This window comes from Salvelinus alpinus, chromosome 7 (assembly GCF_045679555.1).
Source record: "Salvelinus alpinus chromosome 7, SLU_Salpinus.1, whole genome shotgun sequence".
Taxonomy (NCBI): domain Eukaryota; kingdom Metazoa; phylum Chordata; class Actinopteri; order Salmoniformes; family Salmonidae; genus Salvelinus; species Salvelinus alpinus.
Genome location: NC_092092.1, coordinates 10051494 through 10069253, shown reverse-complemented (window position 1 = coordinate 10069253; position 17760 = coordinate 10051494). Strand labels below are relative to the sequence as shown.

General features: G+C 45.7%; 1 protein-coding gene and 1 pseudogene across 1 annotated transcript; one reads left to right on the top strand and one right to left on the bottom strand.

The window, feature by feature from the left end:
- LOC139580405 (sideroflexin-2-like) lies at window positions 1–8521 on the bottom strand (annotated as a pseudogene).
- A 12-nt stretch (window positions 8522–8533) lies between these two features.
- Window positions 8534–17444, top strand: LOC139580404 (ADP-ribosylation factor-like protein 3). Its single transcript, XM_071409037.1, has 6 exons — window positions 8534–8650; window positions 9184–9327; window positions 9426–9542; window positions 13951–14001; window positions 14102–14287; window positions 14372–17444. Exons 1-6 carry the CDS (start codon window positions 8648–8650, stop codon window positions 14417–14419), a joined length of 549 nt encoding a protein of 182 aa, XP_071265138.1. The 5' UTR covers window positions 8534–8647; the 3' UTR covers window positions 14420–17444.
- The last annotated feature ends 316 nt before the right edge of the window (window positions 17445–17760 follow it).

Below are 17760 nucleotides of genomic sequence, written 5' to 3'. Positions count from 1 at the left end.
AAAAGAGAATATATATATATATATTTATTAATTACACACACTTTAACTCTTTTAATTGCAAGAAGAGACTGACCCTACCGTTACACTTGTTTAAACCGAGCTGCACTGGGGTCAGAATACAGTCATGGCTACATTAAGACACGTGGCGCCGTCATGAGATATGGGTCGAAAACGCACCTCAATGCAGGGATGGGATGTGCCACTGTACTTAAAATTTGACCTTTTTCCAGTGTCTTCTGGAGAACATCTCCACTTCAGTCACAAAGATTTGTTGAAAATAAACAAAGACAAACCAGGAGAAAGCTATTTCTCCTACAAGCGTTCCTATTGGACATTGCCGAGGATGCTGATTGGCTCATTTTGTTAAAAAAATTCAGATGCTCTCCCTGTTTGGCTGATGATTAATAAGGCAGGTGTGTGTGTGTTCAGAGGCCCTTGTTGAAGTAGACGTATTGTACACTGCCCATGGAGCTGAAAGAAAGTGAGAGGAAGACAGAGTGAGATCCAAACCAAGTCTAATATGTTACTGTAGGTGTGATCTTGAGCACTATCCTATGTGATGGAAATGTTATACTTGTGCTTTTCTAATAACTAATTTCTGTGTTCATGCAAGTGACTGACTGAACAAATCCTCACTTATCAATATCTGCAATTTAGCAGTACACCCAGACCTTGTTTTGAGAACGAAAGATATTTCAGTTTCAAGGTCTCAGCTTAGAGAGAAGAAGCCTCGTGAGGTATTGGTCAGTCACATGAATGAAGCAAACGTTAATGATTAATTAATTAAGAATAAGCTAAATCATGTAAATATGACTTGCCCTGCAGTATGTAAGAGAACTAAGGGGACTGCCCCGTTAGAGCTTCTGCCAGACGTTCATTATGGTCCATCAAGTTTGTTGGAACCCTTCCAGCGCGCTGACAATAAACAATGATTCATTTAAGATTGACTTCGAGTGTCCCTGTGTAAGAATTTCCACAACACCTACAACATGCCTTTGCTGATCGTAAAGATGAGATGCTAAAACAGCTACTACATCATGGAGGGGCCCTACTAAACGCTGCCCAGTCGACAAGCTACTTACCATTGCTGAGAGAACAGGGAGCAGGCTACCGGCACCATGAAGACCAGGCTGCAAAACAGACATGGAGGGTTAGGTGACTGTGTGCCCACTAAGACAGAGACAAGTACGTTTGTGTCCCAAATGGTAACCTATTCCCTACTACATGGTGCACTACTTTTGGCTAGGGCCCCATAGGGCTCTAGTTAAAAGTAGTGCACTATATAGGGAATAGGGTGCCATTTGGCACACCCTGAGAAATGTAGTACCAAACAACAATCTTCATGGTGAAACCTCCTAAACAGTCCTACTTACAACGCTACCACCACTATCACTTGTAAAGGTCCGTGGACGAAGGTGATCCTCTGTTAACAGAAAGACAGGGCTGGTTAGCTGGTTAGCTGGTTAGCTCACCAAACAGCACCTCAATCTGCACTCCAAGCACACTTAGTCAAGAACAGCGTAACTGGATATTTAGTCAACAGAACTGTAACTCAATGTTTATTCAATAACATTGTAGCTAGTTAGCCTATGCATGTCTAGTAGCAGAATTTGTTGTTTTGATTAAAGGCCCACCTGCATAAACCTGTTATCCTCCAGTCTCTGCATGATGATGGGGAGAATGACTAGGAGAAGAGAGGGGGCACAGGAGAAGAGAAAGTAGATAAAGGAGGGCAGGTGGAAAAAGAAGGAGAGGAATGAGTCATTGTAGGGAGTAACAGGATCACGCTCCACTTTCCATTGTCTATGGAGCGAGGACTGATCTCAAATTCTACAGCCCTCCCTCTTAAACCTTTGACACGTACTCATGCCCGGTGCTGCCATGGTAACCCGGGAAATTACCACCTGGGTGATGCCCTCCACAGCTGCTTTCTGTCGAGTGTAAGAGGAAAATGTTCATTTTTCTGCTCTTGTATAACAGTCAGAAATACGATATTTAGTAGAATATTTAATTATTCAAACATTACCTTGAAATGACCCAGTTTGTTTCCATTCTCATCTGTTACAGCGATGCCATTCAGGAGCTCTCTGAGAGGAGAGAAGGAGATGGTCAACAACTCACTGTTGTGTCTTCATGGGGATGCTAATACACTAGGAGCACAGATGAACTCACTGTTGTGTCTTCATGGGGATGCTAATACACTAGGAGCACAGATGAACTCACTGTTGTGTCTTCATGGGGATGCTAATACACTAGGAGCACAGATGAACTCACTGTTGTGTCTTCATGGGGATGCTAATACACTAGGAGCACAGATGAACTCACTGTTGCCTCATTGGGATATTGACAGTTAGCTGACGCAAATGGAACCCAGGGCGCCACCAGGGGAGGAGCTTTCTACAGGAAGGGGCAGAGACAAGACAGGAAGGGGAAGTGGAACATGTAATCAATCAAACCAGTGTGTGTGTGTGTGTGTGTGTGTCTGTGCATCAAACTGTACCTTTGTGTAGAGGTTGAGTCCCACAGCAGTAGCTAGAGCAGTGCTAGTTGCAGTTAAATAGGCTACTCCTATCTGACTGAGGAGGGAGAGCAGAGATAGAGTGTAAGACATATAAACAGCGCTTGATATTCTCCATGTGCATTACATTCAGCGTAGCTGTGTGTGTGTGGTCTGCATGGTCTTACTTGGAGGTGATGGGGGAAGCAGCGTTTCCGTTGGTGTAGTTGACTAGAACGTTGAACGACTTATTCACTCACTGCCAGAACACTACAGTAGGGACTGTCCGAGAGAGAGAAAGGTTTGAAATACATGACTAGAAGTCATTGCACCAAACTCACCTATCTTTGGTTCATCTATAGATCGATAATTCTGTCAGAAATATATATATATGTGTGTGTGTACGTACCTGTAGAACTGTAGCATACCGCCTGTTATGGCCATCCCTCCGGGCACTTGGAAGGACATTCGACCAATCAGGTTCATGCGATCGCCGGTGTCTGGGTGAAAGGCGGAGTCATAGAGCTTCTTGGCGTAATGCAGCTGTTCCTCTGTGGTGCCAGGGGGAAGGGAAGATGCTCTAGAACAGGAGAACCACACATAAACCAGGTTCTCATCATGAGGAACAACCACTGTAGATATAACACTGCAGAGAAATTACTACTTCACAGTGGTATAATTAAGCAATAAGGTACAAGGCGGTGTGGTATACGGCCAATATACTACGGCTAAGTGCTGTTCTTATGCATGACGCAATGCCTGGATACAGCCCTTAGCCGTGTTATATGGCCATATATCTACCCAGGATATATCTACCCAGGTTATATCTACCCAGGTTAGAGCGTCGGACTAGTAACCGAAAGGTTGCAAGATCGAATCCCCGAGCTGACAAGGTACAAAATCTGTCGTTCTGCCCCTGAACAAGGCAGTTAACCCACTGTTCCTAGGCCGTCATTGAAAATAAGAATTTGTTCTTAACTGACTTGCCTAGTTAAATAAAGATAAAAAAGAACTAAAAATAAATATACCACAAACCCCCGAGGTGCCTTATTGCTATTATAAACTGGTTACCAACGTGATTAGAGCAGTAGAAATACATGTTTTGTCATACCCGTGGTACACGGTCTGATTTTTTTGTTTATTTTATTTATCCGTTATTTTACCAGGTAAGTTGACTGAGAACACGTTCTCATTTACAGCAACGACCTGGGGAATAGTTACAGGGGAGAGGGGGATGAATGAGCCAATCGTAAACTGGGGATTATTAGGTGACCGTGATGGTTTGAGGGCCAGATTGGGAATGTAGCCAGGACACCAGGGTTAACACTCCTACTCTTACGACAAGTGCCATGGGATCTTTAATAACCACAGAGAGTCAGGACACCCATTTAACATCCCATCTGAAAGACAGCACCCTACACAGGGCAATTTCCCCAATCACTGCCCTGGGGCAATGGGATATTTTTTAGACCAGATGAAAGAGTGCCTCCTACTGGCCCTCCAACACCACTTCCAGCAGTATCTGGTCTCCCATCCAGGGACTGACCAGGACCAACCCTGCTTAGTTTCAGAGGCATGCCTGAAGTGGTATGCAGGGTGGTATGCTGATATACCACAGCTGTCAGCCAAACAGCATTTAGTGTACAAGTGTGTATTTGAAATGTGTTTCTAGGATATCCCAACTCAGAGACACATGCAGAGAGCTGGAGTCAGAGCCAGGGTCCACTATTTTACCAGCGTCCCTGGAGAAAATAGGGCCTTGCTCAAGGAATTCGAACCAGCGACCTTACGTTTACTGGCCCACCGCTCTAACCTCGAGGTATCTGTGTGTGCGTGTACTTCACAGTGGTGTGTGTGCGTTACCTGCAGCTCTCCACCAGTGCTTTAGACTTGTCCAGTCGTGAGTCTGGCAGTAGTGCTGTGCTCCAGTCTGTGATGTTGACAAAGTGCTTCAGTCTGCCAATAAACGTGGACTGATCCCACCGCAGCGCATCTATGTCAAACCTGCTCACAGCCATCGTAACCCTCCGCCTCACCACCTAGGTCTAAAGTCACAAACAAGGTCTCCAAACCACCTCGGCCGTCCCAAACTGAGTTGAGTCTGCAGTCACCGTTTAGCTCCTTGGTGCTGTACCTACATCAACGTGGTCCAATCAGCCCCTCCGGCCTGCCCCTGCAAGAACAGAAAGACATGTTGATTCTTTTTCCTGTTTTCAGTTGTGAGAATTGCCCACTTTAGTAGACCTAATAAAGCATAGGTCTAATCTTGAGACAACCTATGTTATTACAGTATCATATCATTCACATTTTCCTTTGTAAAAAACAAATCTCCCCTCCCAGGGTTCAGTGGGTAATCTACTTTCTAACCAATCAAACCTGCTCTGACCAGTTAGCCATAACCTTTGAACCCAACCCTGGGGCAGACCTGGGAGCCGACGTGAGTAAGACCTTTAAACAGGTCAACATACACAAGGCTGCGGGGCCAGACGGATTACCAGGACGTGTGCTCCGGGCATGTGCTGACCAACTGGCAGGTGTCTTCACTGACATTTTCAACATGTCCCTGATTGAGTCTGTAATACCAACAAGCTTCAAGCAGACCACCATAGTCCCTGTGCCCAAGAACACAAAGGCAACCTGTATAAATGACTACAGACCCGTATCACTCACGTCTGTAGCCATGAAGTGCTTTGAAAGGCTGGTAATGACTCACATCAACACCATTATCCCAGAAACCCTAGACCAACTCCAATTTGCATACCGCCCAAATAGATCCACAGATGATGCAATCTCTATTGCACTCCACACTGCCCTTTCCCACCTGGACAAAAGGAACACCTATGTGAGAATGCTATTCATTGACTACAGCTCAGAGTTCAAATACCATAGTACCCTCAAAGCTCATCACTAAGCTAAGGAACCTGGGACTAAACACCTCCCTCTGCAACTGGATCCTGGACTTCCTGACGGCCCCCCCCCCCGTCAGGAAGGGTAGATAACGACACATCTGCCACACTGATCCTCAACACTGGAGCTCCCCAGGGGTGCATGCTCAGTTCCCTCCTGTACTCCCTGTTCACCCACGACTGCATGGCCAGGCACGAGTCCAACCCCATCATTAAGTTTGCAGACGACACAACAGTGGTAGGCCTGATCACCGACAACGACGAGACTGACTTCCTCCCTATAGGCTGAGACCTGGCCGGGTGGTGCCAGAATAACAACCTATCCCTCAACGTAACCAAGACTAAGGAGATAATTGTGGACTACAGGAAAAGGAGCACCGAGCACGCCCCCATTCTCATCGACGGGGCTGTAGTGGAGCAGGTTGAGAGCTTCAAATTCATTGGTGTCCACATCAACAACAAACTAGAATGGTCCAAACACCGCAAGACAGTCGTGAAGAGGGCACGACAAAGCCTTTCCCCTTCAGGAAACTAAAAAGATTTGGCATGGGTCCTGAGATCCTCAAAAGGTTCTACAGCTGCAACATCGAGAGCATCCTGACCGGTTGCATCACTGCCTGGTACGGCAATTGCTCAGCCTCAGACCGCAATGCACTACAGAGGGTAGTGCGTACGGCCCAGTACATCACTGAGGCAAAGCTGCCTGCCATCCAGGAGCTCTACACCAGGCGTTGTCAGAGGAAGGACCTAAAAATTGTCAAAGACAGCAGCCACCCCAGTCATAGACTGTTCTCTCTACTACCGCATGGCAAGCGGTACCGGAGTGCCAAGTCTAGGACAAAAAGGCTTCAATAGTTTTTACCCCCAAGCCATAAGACTTCTGAACAGGTAAACAATGGTTACCCGGACTATTTACATTGTGTGCCCCCCCCCCCCCCCAACCCCTCTTTTACGCTGCTGCTACTCTCTGTTTATCTTATATGCATAGTCACTTTAACCATACATATGTGTACATACTACCTCAATTGGCCCGACCAACCAGTGCTCCCGCACATTGGCTAACTGGGCTATCTGCATTGTGTCCCACCTCCCACCAACCCCTCCTTTTACGCTACTGCTACTCTCTGTTCATCATATATGCATAGTCACTTTAACCATATCTACATGTACATACTACCTCAATAAGCCTGACTAACCGGTGTCTGTATATAGCCTTGCTACTCTTATTTTAAAATGTATTTTTACTGTTGTTTTATTTCTTTACTTACACACACACACACCTTTCTCACTATTGGTTAGAGCCTGTAAGTAAGCATTTCACTGTAAGGTCTACACCTGTTGTATTCGGCGCACGTGACACACACACACACCTTTCTCACTATTGGTTAGAGCCTGTAAGTAAGCATTTCACTGTAAGGTCTACACCTGTTGTATTCGGCGCACGTGACAGATAAACTTTGATTTGACCTCCCTGCGGTTCCTGCAGTGTGTTTCTATCTCTCACGCAACAAAGTGAACTGACCAATGATTTCATTTATAATCAATCAATTAATCATCCACCCTTCCAAAGTTATTCAAAGGAGCATTTCCTGCCTATTTCAAACAGCCAGAGATAGGATATCAGGCGGGGGGGGGGGAGGAGGAGGAGAGGAGGCCAGTCAAGACTTTTGAGATGCACACAGGCCCTGGGAAAGCTAGAAGCAGGCTGGAACCAGAGTTGTTTGTTTGAACAGCAGGGTCATGGTGTGTACTCTCTCTGCTGCAGCTGCACACTGACTGAGCAGAATAGCATCTAGCATCTCAGTACAGCAACATATGAACAAACAAATAAATATATGAACAAATTAATTAATTAGCAAACGTTTGGTATTGGTGGTGTGAAGAGAATTAGAGAGTAAGGGCAGAGGGAGAGAAAGGTGCAGGGAGGAAGATGTTAATGAATAAGAGGGGGTGAGAGAGTTGAAGAGAAGCCTTAAAGCATGTGATGTGATGAGGTTGGGACTTGTCTGAGGCAAGGCTATGATCAACCACAGGTATTCATTTTCCACAGGGCAGTCTAGTTAGACTGGATGTCAATCATCTACCTCTGCATCTCAAAAACCCCTTTCCTTGTCTCTTCCTTCATCTGCACTTATCTAAAAACACAGGGTGTGAAACCTGTTCTGCAGAACTGTAGCACATGAGGGAAAGCAGACTAGGACATTAAGGTACTGGTTACTAATGGGTCCTAACAGTTCAACCATGAGAGATAGAGAAACTACCATAAAAAGGCAATTAACTTAAACTGCAGCAGGAAACAAGTACCTAGCTAAACATGCGATGCAATCTTACAAGACAGTCGAGAATAATTGTTGACATCGATCCTTTGCCAAGTGCATCTGCGATTTCATGTCTAGAACAGCTGCACTCACATATGAATTGGACCATCACATATTGTGGGGACATTCTTGTAATCACCGTAAAGCTGTCATTCAACAGCCCGATACAACTTGCCTGTCAAGTTAGCCGCATTTTGCAAAGTATGGACAATAGCAGCTGTGTCCAACAAGCACGTCCAGAAATACGAAACGGTGCAAAACATAGAGCGAAACAATCGTACTGTAACTGTATCAATAAATACAAACAAAACAACGTAACACATACGTTACCTTTCAGAGCTGAACTGCAAAAATGTTACAACTTGCTATTGCTAATTGTTTCAACTGGGGATTGTAGTTGTTTGCGTAGTAGGGAAGGGTGCACTTGGCACTGGCACCGCCTCCTCTGCAGACCGGAGCAGCTCACTCTCTCTCGAAAAATAACTTAAGGAATACATTATTATATGAACTTTCAGTCATCTCATCCTTTAAAATATGCACGCAAAAGATCTTGACTTTTCTCTTTCTAAATCAAACACAAAATACATTGCAAATAAGAACATGACAACAATGCTTGTTAGCTAGCTAACGTTACTAATTTATATCCAGCTAAAACGACACAATGATAAATAAATAAGATAGCTTGTTGTTATTTATGCCTCCACTAGTACACAATGTATTTCAATCGTGGGACCAATTTACGTTGGGAATTGTTAGTTGACAGAGCTTTTGTTAATAGCTAAAGTAGCTAATTATAATGCTAAGTGGCGTGCCCTAGTTTACGCCCACACTTGTTGTGCTCTCGCGTGAACTTGTGTACAACGTCATCACCCCCTACTAGGGGCCCTAGTAACATCGGTAGCGTATTGGGGAGATAAAGCAACAAGATGGTGAGTTGAATTTATTGCGATAAATAGCTATTATAATGTAGATCGAATCAAATAAAGGCATAATTAACAATACGATTGTTCAAAATGTTGCCACTGTACCTTTTAAGACATTCATAAATTGGTGAAAAATGTAGATTTTTGGGGAAAAGCTGACTGCCGCGGTCTTGTTGCTCTGTTGGTTTATCATGAGATTAGCAGCCTAGCATAGCTAAACCCTTTGAAACTGTTGCTAGCTACATAATTAGTTAGCTAGCTCAGTCGCTTCAGAACGCTTTCCATATTTGTAACCACGGTGAATTCCTAGAGAGAGAGAGAATAATTAGTTCGAGAATCATCTTCTATTTTCTGTGTTCTCTCTGCGCATCCTTGAGGCTCGAGTCGCAGGCAATTGACCAGCCTGTTGTGGAGGGATGCGAGTAGCCAGATAGCTAGTTACTGTAGTTAGCTAATTTAGAAAGCAGCTAGGCTCCTGTTGCTGCTCCATTGCTCATGTCACGAGTCGGGATAACGGATCGGGTTTTGATATGTTGCAGGGTTTGCTGTCAATCCTTCGGAAGCTAAAGAGCACACCAGATCAGGAGGTTCGGATCTTGTTGCTGGGTTTGGACAACGGGGGAAAGACCACTCTGCTGAAACAACTGGCTTCCGAGGACATCAGTCACATCACCCCCACACAGGTACAGTACTACTGGGGAACACATACGCACATCACTAGGGGTTTGGGGGGTGTTATTTGTGCTAGACTATCACTTATAAACCCTCTCTCTCTCTCCAGGGCTTCAACATAAAGAGTGTTCAGTCTCAGGGTTTTAAGTTGAATGTGTGGGACATCGGGGGACAGAGGAAGATCAGACCCTACTGGAGAAACTACTTTGAGAACACTGATGTGCTGGTGAGTGGCTTAACCATAGCTTCCTTCATGGGGGAACGACTATTTATTTATATATATATTTATATACACTGCTCAAAAAAATAAAGGGAACACTAAAATAACACATCCTAGATCTGAATGAATGAAATATTCTTATTAAATACTTTTTTCTTTACATAGTTGAATGTGCTGACAACAAAATCACACAAAAATTATCAATGGAAATCAAATTTATCAACCCATGGAGGTCTGGATTTGGAGTCACACTCAAAATTAAAGTGGAAAACCACACTACAGGCTGATCCAACTTTGATGTAATGTCCTTAAAACAAGTCAAAATGAGGCTCAGTAGTGTGTGTGGCCTCCCTACAACGCCTGGGCATGCTCCTGATGAGGTGGCGGATGGTCTCCTGAGGGATCTCCTCCCAGACCTGGACTAAAGAATCCGCCAACTCCTGGACAGTCTGTGGTGCAACGTGGCGTTGGTAGATGGAGCGAGACATGATGTCCCAGATGTGCTCAATTGGATTCAGGTCTGGGGAACGGGCGGGCCAGTCCATAGCATCAATGCCTTCCTCTTGCAGGAACTGCTGACACACTCCAGCCACATGGTCTAGCATTGTCTTGCATTAGGAGGAACCCAGGGCCAACCGCACCAGCATATGGTCTCACAAGGGGTCTGAGGATCTCATCTCAGTACCTAATGGCAGTCAGGCTACCTCTGGCGAGCACATGGAGGGCTGTGCGGCCCCCCAAAGAAATGCCACCCCACGACTGACCCACTGCCAAACCGGTCATGCTGGAGGATGTTGCAGGCAGCAGAACGTTCTCCACGGCGTCTCCAGACTCTGTCACATGTGCTCAGTGTGAACCTGCTTTCATCTGTGAAGAGCACAGGGCGCCAGTGGCGAATTTGCCAATCTTAGTTTTCTCTGGCAAATGCCAAACGTCCTGCACGGGGTTGGGCTGTAAGCACAACCCCCACCTGTGGACGTCGGGCCCTCATACCACCCTCATGGAGTCTGTTTCTGACCGTTTGAGCAGACACATGCACATTTGTGGCCTGCTGGAGGTCATTTTGCAGGGCTCGGGCAGTGCTCCTCCTTGCACAAAGGCGGAGGTAGCGGTCCTGCTGCTGGGTTGTTGCCCTCCTACGGCCTCCTCCACGTCTCCTGATGTACTGGCCTGTCTCCTGGTAGCGCCTCCATGCTCTGGACACTACGCTGACAGACACAGCAAACCTTCTTGCCACAGCTCGCATTGATGTGCCATCCTGGATGAGCTGCACTACCTGAGCCACTTGTGTGGGTTGTAGACTCCGTCTCATGCTACCACTAGAGTGAAAGCATCGCCAGCATTCAAAAGTGACCAAAACATCAGCCAGGAAGCATAGGAACTGAGAAGTGGGCTGTGGTCACCACCTGCAGAACCACTCCTTTATTGGGGGTGTCTTGCTAATTGCCTATAATTTCCACCTGTTGTCTATTCCATTTGCACAACAGCATGTGAAATTTATTGTCAATCAGTGTTGCTTTGTAAGTGGACAGTTTGATTTCACAGAAGTGTGATTGACTTGGAGTTACATTGTGTTGTTTAAGTGTTTCCTTTATTTTTTTGAGCAGTGTATATATCAGTTGAAGTTTACATACACTTAGGTTGGAGTCATTAAAACTCGTTTTTCAACCACTCCACAAATTTCTTGTTAACAAACTATAGTTTTGGCAAGTCGGTTAGGACATCTACTTTGTGCATGACACAAGTAATTTTTCCAACAATTGTTTACAGACAGATTATTTCACTTATAATTCACTATATCACAATTCCAGTGGGTCAGAAGTTTACATACACTATGTTGACTGTGCCTTTTAAACAGCTTGGAAAATTCCAGAAAATGATGTCATGGCTTTAGAAGCTTCTGATATACTAATTGACATCATTTGAGTCAATTGGAGGTGTACCTGTGAATGTATTTCAAAGCCTACCTTCAAACTCAATGCCTTTTTGCCTGAAATCATGGGAAAATCAAAAGAAATCAGCTGAGACCTCAGAAAGTCTGGTTCATCCTTGGGAGCAATTTCCAAATGCCTGAAGGTACTACGTTCATCTGTACAAACAATAGTCCGCAAGTATAAACACCATGGGACCACGCAGCCGTCATACCGCTCAGGAAGGAGACGCGTTCTATCTCCTAGAGATGAACGTACTTTGGTGCGAAAAGTGCAAATCAATCCCAGAACAACAGCAAAGATCGTGGAGGAAACAGGGACAAAAGTATCTATATCCACAGTAAAACGAGTCCTATATCAACATAACCTGAAAGGCCGCTCGGCAAGGAAGAAGCCACTGCTCCAAAACCGCCATAAAAAAGCCAGACTACGGTTTGCAACTGCACACGGGGACAAAGATTGTACTTTTTGGAGAAATATCCTCTGGTCAAACAAAAATAGAACTGTTTGGCCATAATGCCCATCGTTATGTTTGGAGGAAAAAGGGGGATGCTTGCAAGCCAAAGAACACCATCCCAACCGTGAAGAATGGGAGTGGCAGCATCATGTTGCGGTGGTGCTTAGCTGCAGGAGGGACTGGTGCACTTCACAAAATAGATGGCATCATGAGAAGGAAAATTATGTGGATATATTGAAGCAACATCTCAAGACATCAGTCAGGAAGTTAAAACTTGGTCACAAATGGGTCTTCAAAATGGACAATGACCACAAGCATACTTCCAAAGTTGTGGCAAAATGGCTTAAGGACAACAAAGTCAAGGTATTGGAGTGGCCATCACAAAGCCCTGACCTCAATCCCATAGACAATTTGTGGGCAGAACTGAAAAAGCGTGTGCGAGCAAGGAGGCCTACAAACCTGACTCAGTTACATCAGCTCTGTCAGGAGGAATGGGACAAAATTCACCCAACTTATTGTGGGAAGCTTGTGGAAGGCTACCCGACACGTTTGACCCAAGTGAAACAATTTAAAGGCAATACTACCAAATACTAATTGAGTGTATGTTAACTTCTGACCCACTGGGAATGTGATGAAAGAAATAAAAGCTGAAATAAATCATTCTCTACTATTATTCTGACATTTCACATTCTTAAAATAAAGTGGTGATCCTAACTGACCTAAGACAGGGCATTTTTACAAGGATTAAATGTCAGGAATTGTGAAAAAAGGAGTTTAAATGTATTTGGCTAAGGTGTTTGTAAACTTCAACTGTGTGTATGTATGTATATATATATATAAATAGTACCAGTCACACCTACTCATTCAAGGGTTTTTCTTTATTTGTACTATTTTCTACATTGTAGAATAATAGTGAAGACATCAAAACTATGAAATAACACATGGCATATCACTGCAGAATGCTGTGGTAGTCATGCCGGTTAAGTCTGCCTTGAATAATAAATAGCTCACTGATAGTGTTACCAGCAAAACACCATCAAACCTCCTCCTCCGTGCTTCACGGTGGGAACCACAAATGCAGAGATCATCCGTTCACCCACACTGCGTCTCACAAAGATAAATCTCCAATTTGGACTCATCAGACCAAAGGACTTATTTCCACCCATCTAATGTCCATTGCTCGTGTTTCTTGGCCCAAGCAAGTTTCTTCTTATTGGTGTCCTTCAGTAGTGGTTTCTTTGCAGCAATTCGACCATGAATGCCTGATTCACGCAGTCTCCTCTGAACAGTTGATGTTGAGATGTCTGTTACTTGAACTCTGTGGAGCATTTATTTGGGCTGCAATTTCTGAGGCTGGTAACTCTAATGAACGTATCCTCTGCAGCATGAGATCCAGTTTCATCATAGCGCTTGATGGTTTTTGCAACTGCACTCGAAGAAACTTTCAAAGTTCTTGCAATTTTCCGGATTGACTGACCTTTATGTCTTCAAGTAATGATGGACTGTTGTTTTCTTTGCTTATTAGACCTGTTCTTCACATAATTTGGACGTGGTCTTTTACCAAATAGAGCTATCTTCTGTATACCACCCCTACCTTGTCTCAAAACAACTGATTGGCTCGAATGCATTAAGAAGGAAAGCGATTTCCAAAAAATGAACTTTTAATAAGGCACACCTTTTATTGAAATGCATTCCAGGTGACTACCTCATGAAGCTGGTTGAGAGAATGCCAAGTGTGCAAAGCTGTCATCAAGGCAAAGGGTGGCTACTTTGAATAATCTAAAATATATTTAGATTTGTTTAACACTGTTTTGGGCTACTACATGATTCCATATGTGTTATTTCATAGTTTTGATGTCTTCACTATTATTCTATATTATGGAAAATAGTACAAATAAAGAAAAACCCTTGAAGGAGTTGGTGTGTCCAAACTTTTGACTGGTACTGTATGTTTACACACACACACTTACACACCACCAGAAGTGTGCTACTAATACTTTTGAATGGAAACATTACTGCGTTTCAGATTTACGTCATCGACAGTGCAGACAGAAAAAGATTTGAGGAGACGGGGCAGGTGAGTCTTGTCTCAAGTGATGTTTGTGTGCTGTGTAACGTGCATATTCTACATACACACAGGTTTATATTGGGATCCCATGCTGACGTGTGTGTTCTAGGAGCTGGCTGAGCTGTTGGATGAGGAGAAGCTGAGTGGGGTTCCAGTGCTGATATTTGCCAACAAGCAGGACCTGCTGACGGCAGCCCCAGCCTCTGAGATCGCTGAGGGACTTAACCTGCACACCATCCGGGACCGCGTCTGGCAGATCCAGTCCTGCTCTGCCCTCACCGGGGAGGGGGTACAGGTGAGATGCAACAGGGTTTAGGGGCAATTTGTGTTTTCAATTCAGGAAGTTGATTATGTAATTTTCCTCCCATCCTGTTTTCAGGACGGAATGAACTGGCTCTGCAAGAGTGTCAATGCTAAGAAGAAGTAGCACAGATGTCCGTTTTCACACACCCCTGAGCCTTTGGGAGGACGGGGTGTACCTGTGAATGTACACACTAAATCAACATGGACTTGAAGAGTTTTTAACCGCCTGGCTGGCCTCTACACATTGTTTACTAAACTACAACTCTCGCTAGAACTACAACTTCCATGTTGCTCTTCAAAATGGAGTGGGGGTACAAAGGGAACTCATCCCAGGAGACCAGAGACCCCCCCTCCCCAGCCTAACCATCCCACCTCCAACCCGTCCTAACCATTCCACCTCCACTCCTTCAAGACACTCCACCCCAGCCTAACCATCCCACCTCCACTCCTTCAAGACACTCCACCCCAGCCTAACCATTCCACCTCCACTCCTTCAAGACATTCCACCCCAGCCTAACCATCCCACCTCCACTCCTTCAAGACATTCCACCCCAGCCTAACCATCCCACCTCCACTCCTTCAAGACATTCCACCCCAGCCTACCCATCCCACCTCCACTCCTTCAAGACACTCCACCCCAGCCTATCCATCCCACCTCCACTCCTTCAAAACATTCCAGCCCAGCCTAACCATCCCACCTCCACTCCTTCAAGACACTCCACCCCAGCCTAACCATCCCACCTCCACTCCTTCAAGACACTCCACCCCAGCCTAACCATCCCACCTCCACTCCTTCAAGACACTCCACCCCAGCCTACCCATCCCACCTCCACTCCTTCAAGACATTCCACCCCAGCCTATCCATCCCACCTCCACTCCTTCAAGACATCCCACCTCCACTCCTTCAAGACACTCCACCCCAGCCTACCCATCCCACCTCCACTCCTTCAAGACATTCCACCCCAGCCTACCCATCCCACCTCCACTCCTTCAAGACATTCCACCCCAGCCTATCCATCCCACCTCCACTCCTTCAAGACATCCCACCTCCACTCCTTCAAGACACTCCACCCCAGCCTACCCATCCCACCTCCACTCCTTCAAGACATTCCACCCCAGCCTACCCATCCCACCTCCACTCCTTCAAGACACTCCACCCCAGCCTATCCATCCCACCTCCACTCCTTCAAGACATCCCACCTCCACTCCTTCAAGACACTCCACCCCAGCCTACCCATCCCACCTCCACTCCTTCAAGACATTCCACCCCAGCCTACCCATCCCACCTCCACTCCTTCAAGACATTCCACCCCAGCCTATCCATCCCACCTCCACTCCTTCAAGACATCCCACCTCCACTCCTTCAAGACACTCCACCCCAGCCTACCCATCCCACCTCCACTCCTTCAAGACATTCCACCCCAGCCTACCCATCCCACCTCCACTCCTTCAAGACATTCCACCCCAGCCTACCCATCCCACCTCCACTCGTTCAAGACATTCCACCCCAGCCTATCCATCCCACCTCCACTCCTTCAAGACATCCCACCTCCACTCCTTCAAGACACTCCACCCCAGCCTACCCATCCCACCTCCACTCCTTCAAGACATTCCACCCCAGCCTACCCATCCCACCTCCACTCCTTCAAGACACTCCACCCCAGCCTATCCATCCCACCTCCACTCCTTCAAGACATCCCACCTCCACTCCTTCAAGACACTCCACCCCAGCCTATCCATCCCACCTCCACTCCTTCAAGACATCCCACCTCCACTCCTTCAAGACATTCCACCCCAGCCTACCCATCCCACCTCCACTCCTTCAAGACATTCCACCCCAGCCTATCCATCCCACCTCCACTCCTTCAAGACATTCCACCCCAGCCTAACCATCCCACCTCCACTCCTTCAAGACACTCCACCCCAGCCTAACCATCCCACCTCCACTCCTTCAAGACACTCCACCCCAGCCTACCCATCCCACCTCCACTCCTTCAAGACATGCCAGATCTTTATACTGTCCTTCACCACAATATCAGCCTATTCACTCACTCTTTACAGGTTGTCCTGGAAACCCAGCTCTCTCTTCTCTCTCCTAGCTTGGGTGCCAGTCTCTTTAGCTTACATTCCACTCCTTGTACTCTGTCATATTGCAAAGCATGCCAGGAGTGGATTGATAGCCAAAGAGACTGTTATCCAGACTCTCATTCTTTCTCTCATCACTCTCTCCCTCATATTCTCCTTCGTTCAGTTGTTTTTAATTCCATGACAAGCTCCTTTCTTGCTGCAGTTCTGTTCGAAGTGAGGTATATTTTTGTAATTCTTTATTTATGGTGAAGTAGAGGGTAATAGCGTACTGTGAGATGCTCGCAAACAACAGAAACAGTGTGTGGTTACTAGGATGACAGGGAAACATTGAATACTGTGCTTTACTCCCCTGTGAAAACGGTTATGCGTGTTAATATGTAAAAAAAAATATATATATAACAAGACAAATAAATACACTTTAGTGCTAATCTGAAATGGCACCCCGGTACCTGAATAATGAACTAGTTTTGGCCGCAGCCCATTTGAGTAGAGCTCTACAAAGCGAATGGTGTGCCATTTCGGACAAAGCCTATTCAATCAAATGGGAAAAGATACATTTTTTGATGATAAATTAGGCACTAGGGCACGAGGGCGTGTGGTATATGGACAATATACCACTGCTTAGGGCTGTTCTGGATACAGCCCTTAGCCGTGGTATATTGGTCATATCACAAACCCCCGAGGTGCCTTATTGCTATTATAAACTGGTTACCAGCGTAATTAGAGCAGTAAAAATAAATGTTTTGCCATACCATATAGTCTGATATACCATGGCTGCCAGCATTCAGGGCTCAAACCACCCAGTTTATAATTGTATATAACCCCTATTCATATGTTATGTGCATATAGTAGAGTGCGTATTAGACCTGTACTATGTAATCTAGCATATCTGCATATGTCATAGGTGTTGATTGATTTTAACAGGGTGTATGGCAATGTATTTTTCAGTGTGATGCATTGTCTTTGGTTTTAGAGGGCATTTACACAAAAGGCTTTTTCTTTTTGAATGTGATCTGTCCAAGGATTGAAGGTACGTGAATAAAATGTGAGGGGGGAAAAAAGAGAGCATTGTTTTCTGTCCTGGCTGTAGAGTGGTAGTATAAAGAGGCCCCAGCCAAAACACACAGTTGTGTGAGATGTCCTGTGGAGGACTCCACCACTTTACCCCAGACAACACCGCCACCTGCCCAGACCCATGTCATTGCCAGTCCCTGGAGACCCCACACCAGAGTCCTCTCCAAAACACTAGTGCCACACACACGGCAGGTGGGGTCAGCTGATTTTGACATTTACGGGGCCCAGCTGGTCGGGCCCCTGAATGGGCCTGCTCTCTCTGTGTGTGTCGTGGCTTGCAGCCTTTATAGTTAGCCTAACCAC

What these genes read in the sequence shown, in the direction of transcription:
- LOC139580404 (XM_071409037.1), top strand. An exon ending in GTCACATCACCCCCACACAG is followed by an intron (nt 9,328 to 9,425) that starts GTACAGTACTAC and finishes CTCTCTCTCCAG; the next exon opens with GGCTTCAACATAAAGAGTGT. An exon ending in TTGAGAACACTGATGTGCTG is followed by an intron (nt 9,543 to 13,950) that starts GTGAGTGGCTTA and finishes ACTGCGTTTCAG; the next exon opens with ATTTACGTCATCGACAGTGC.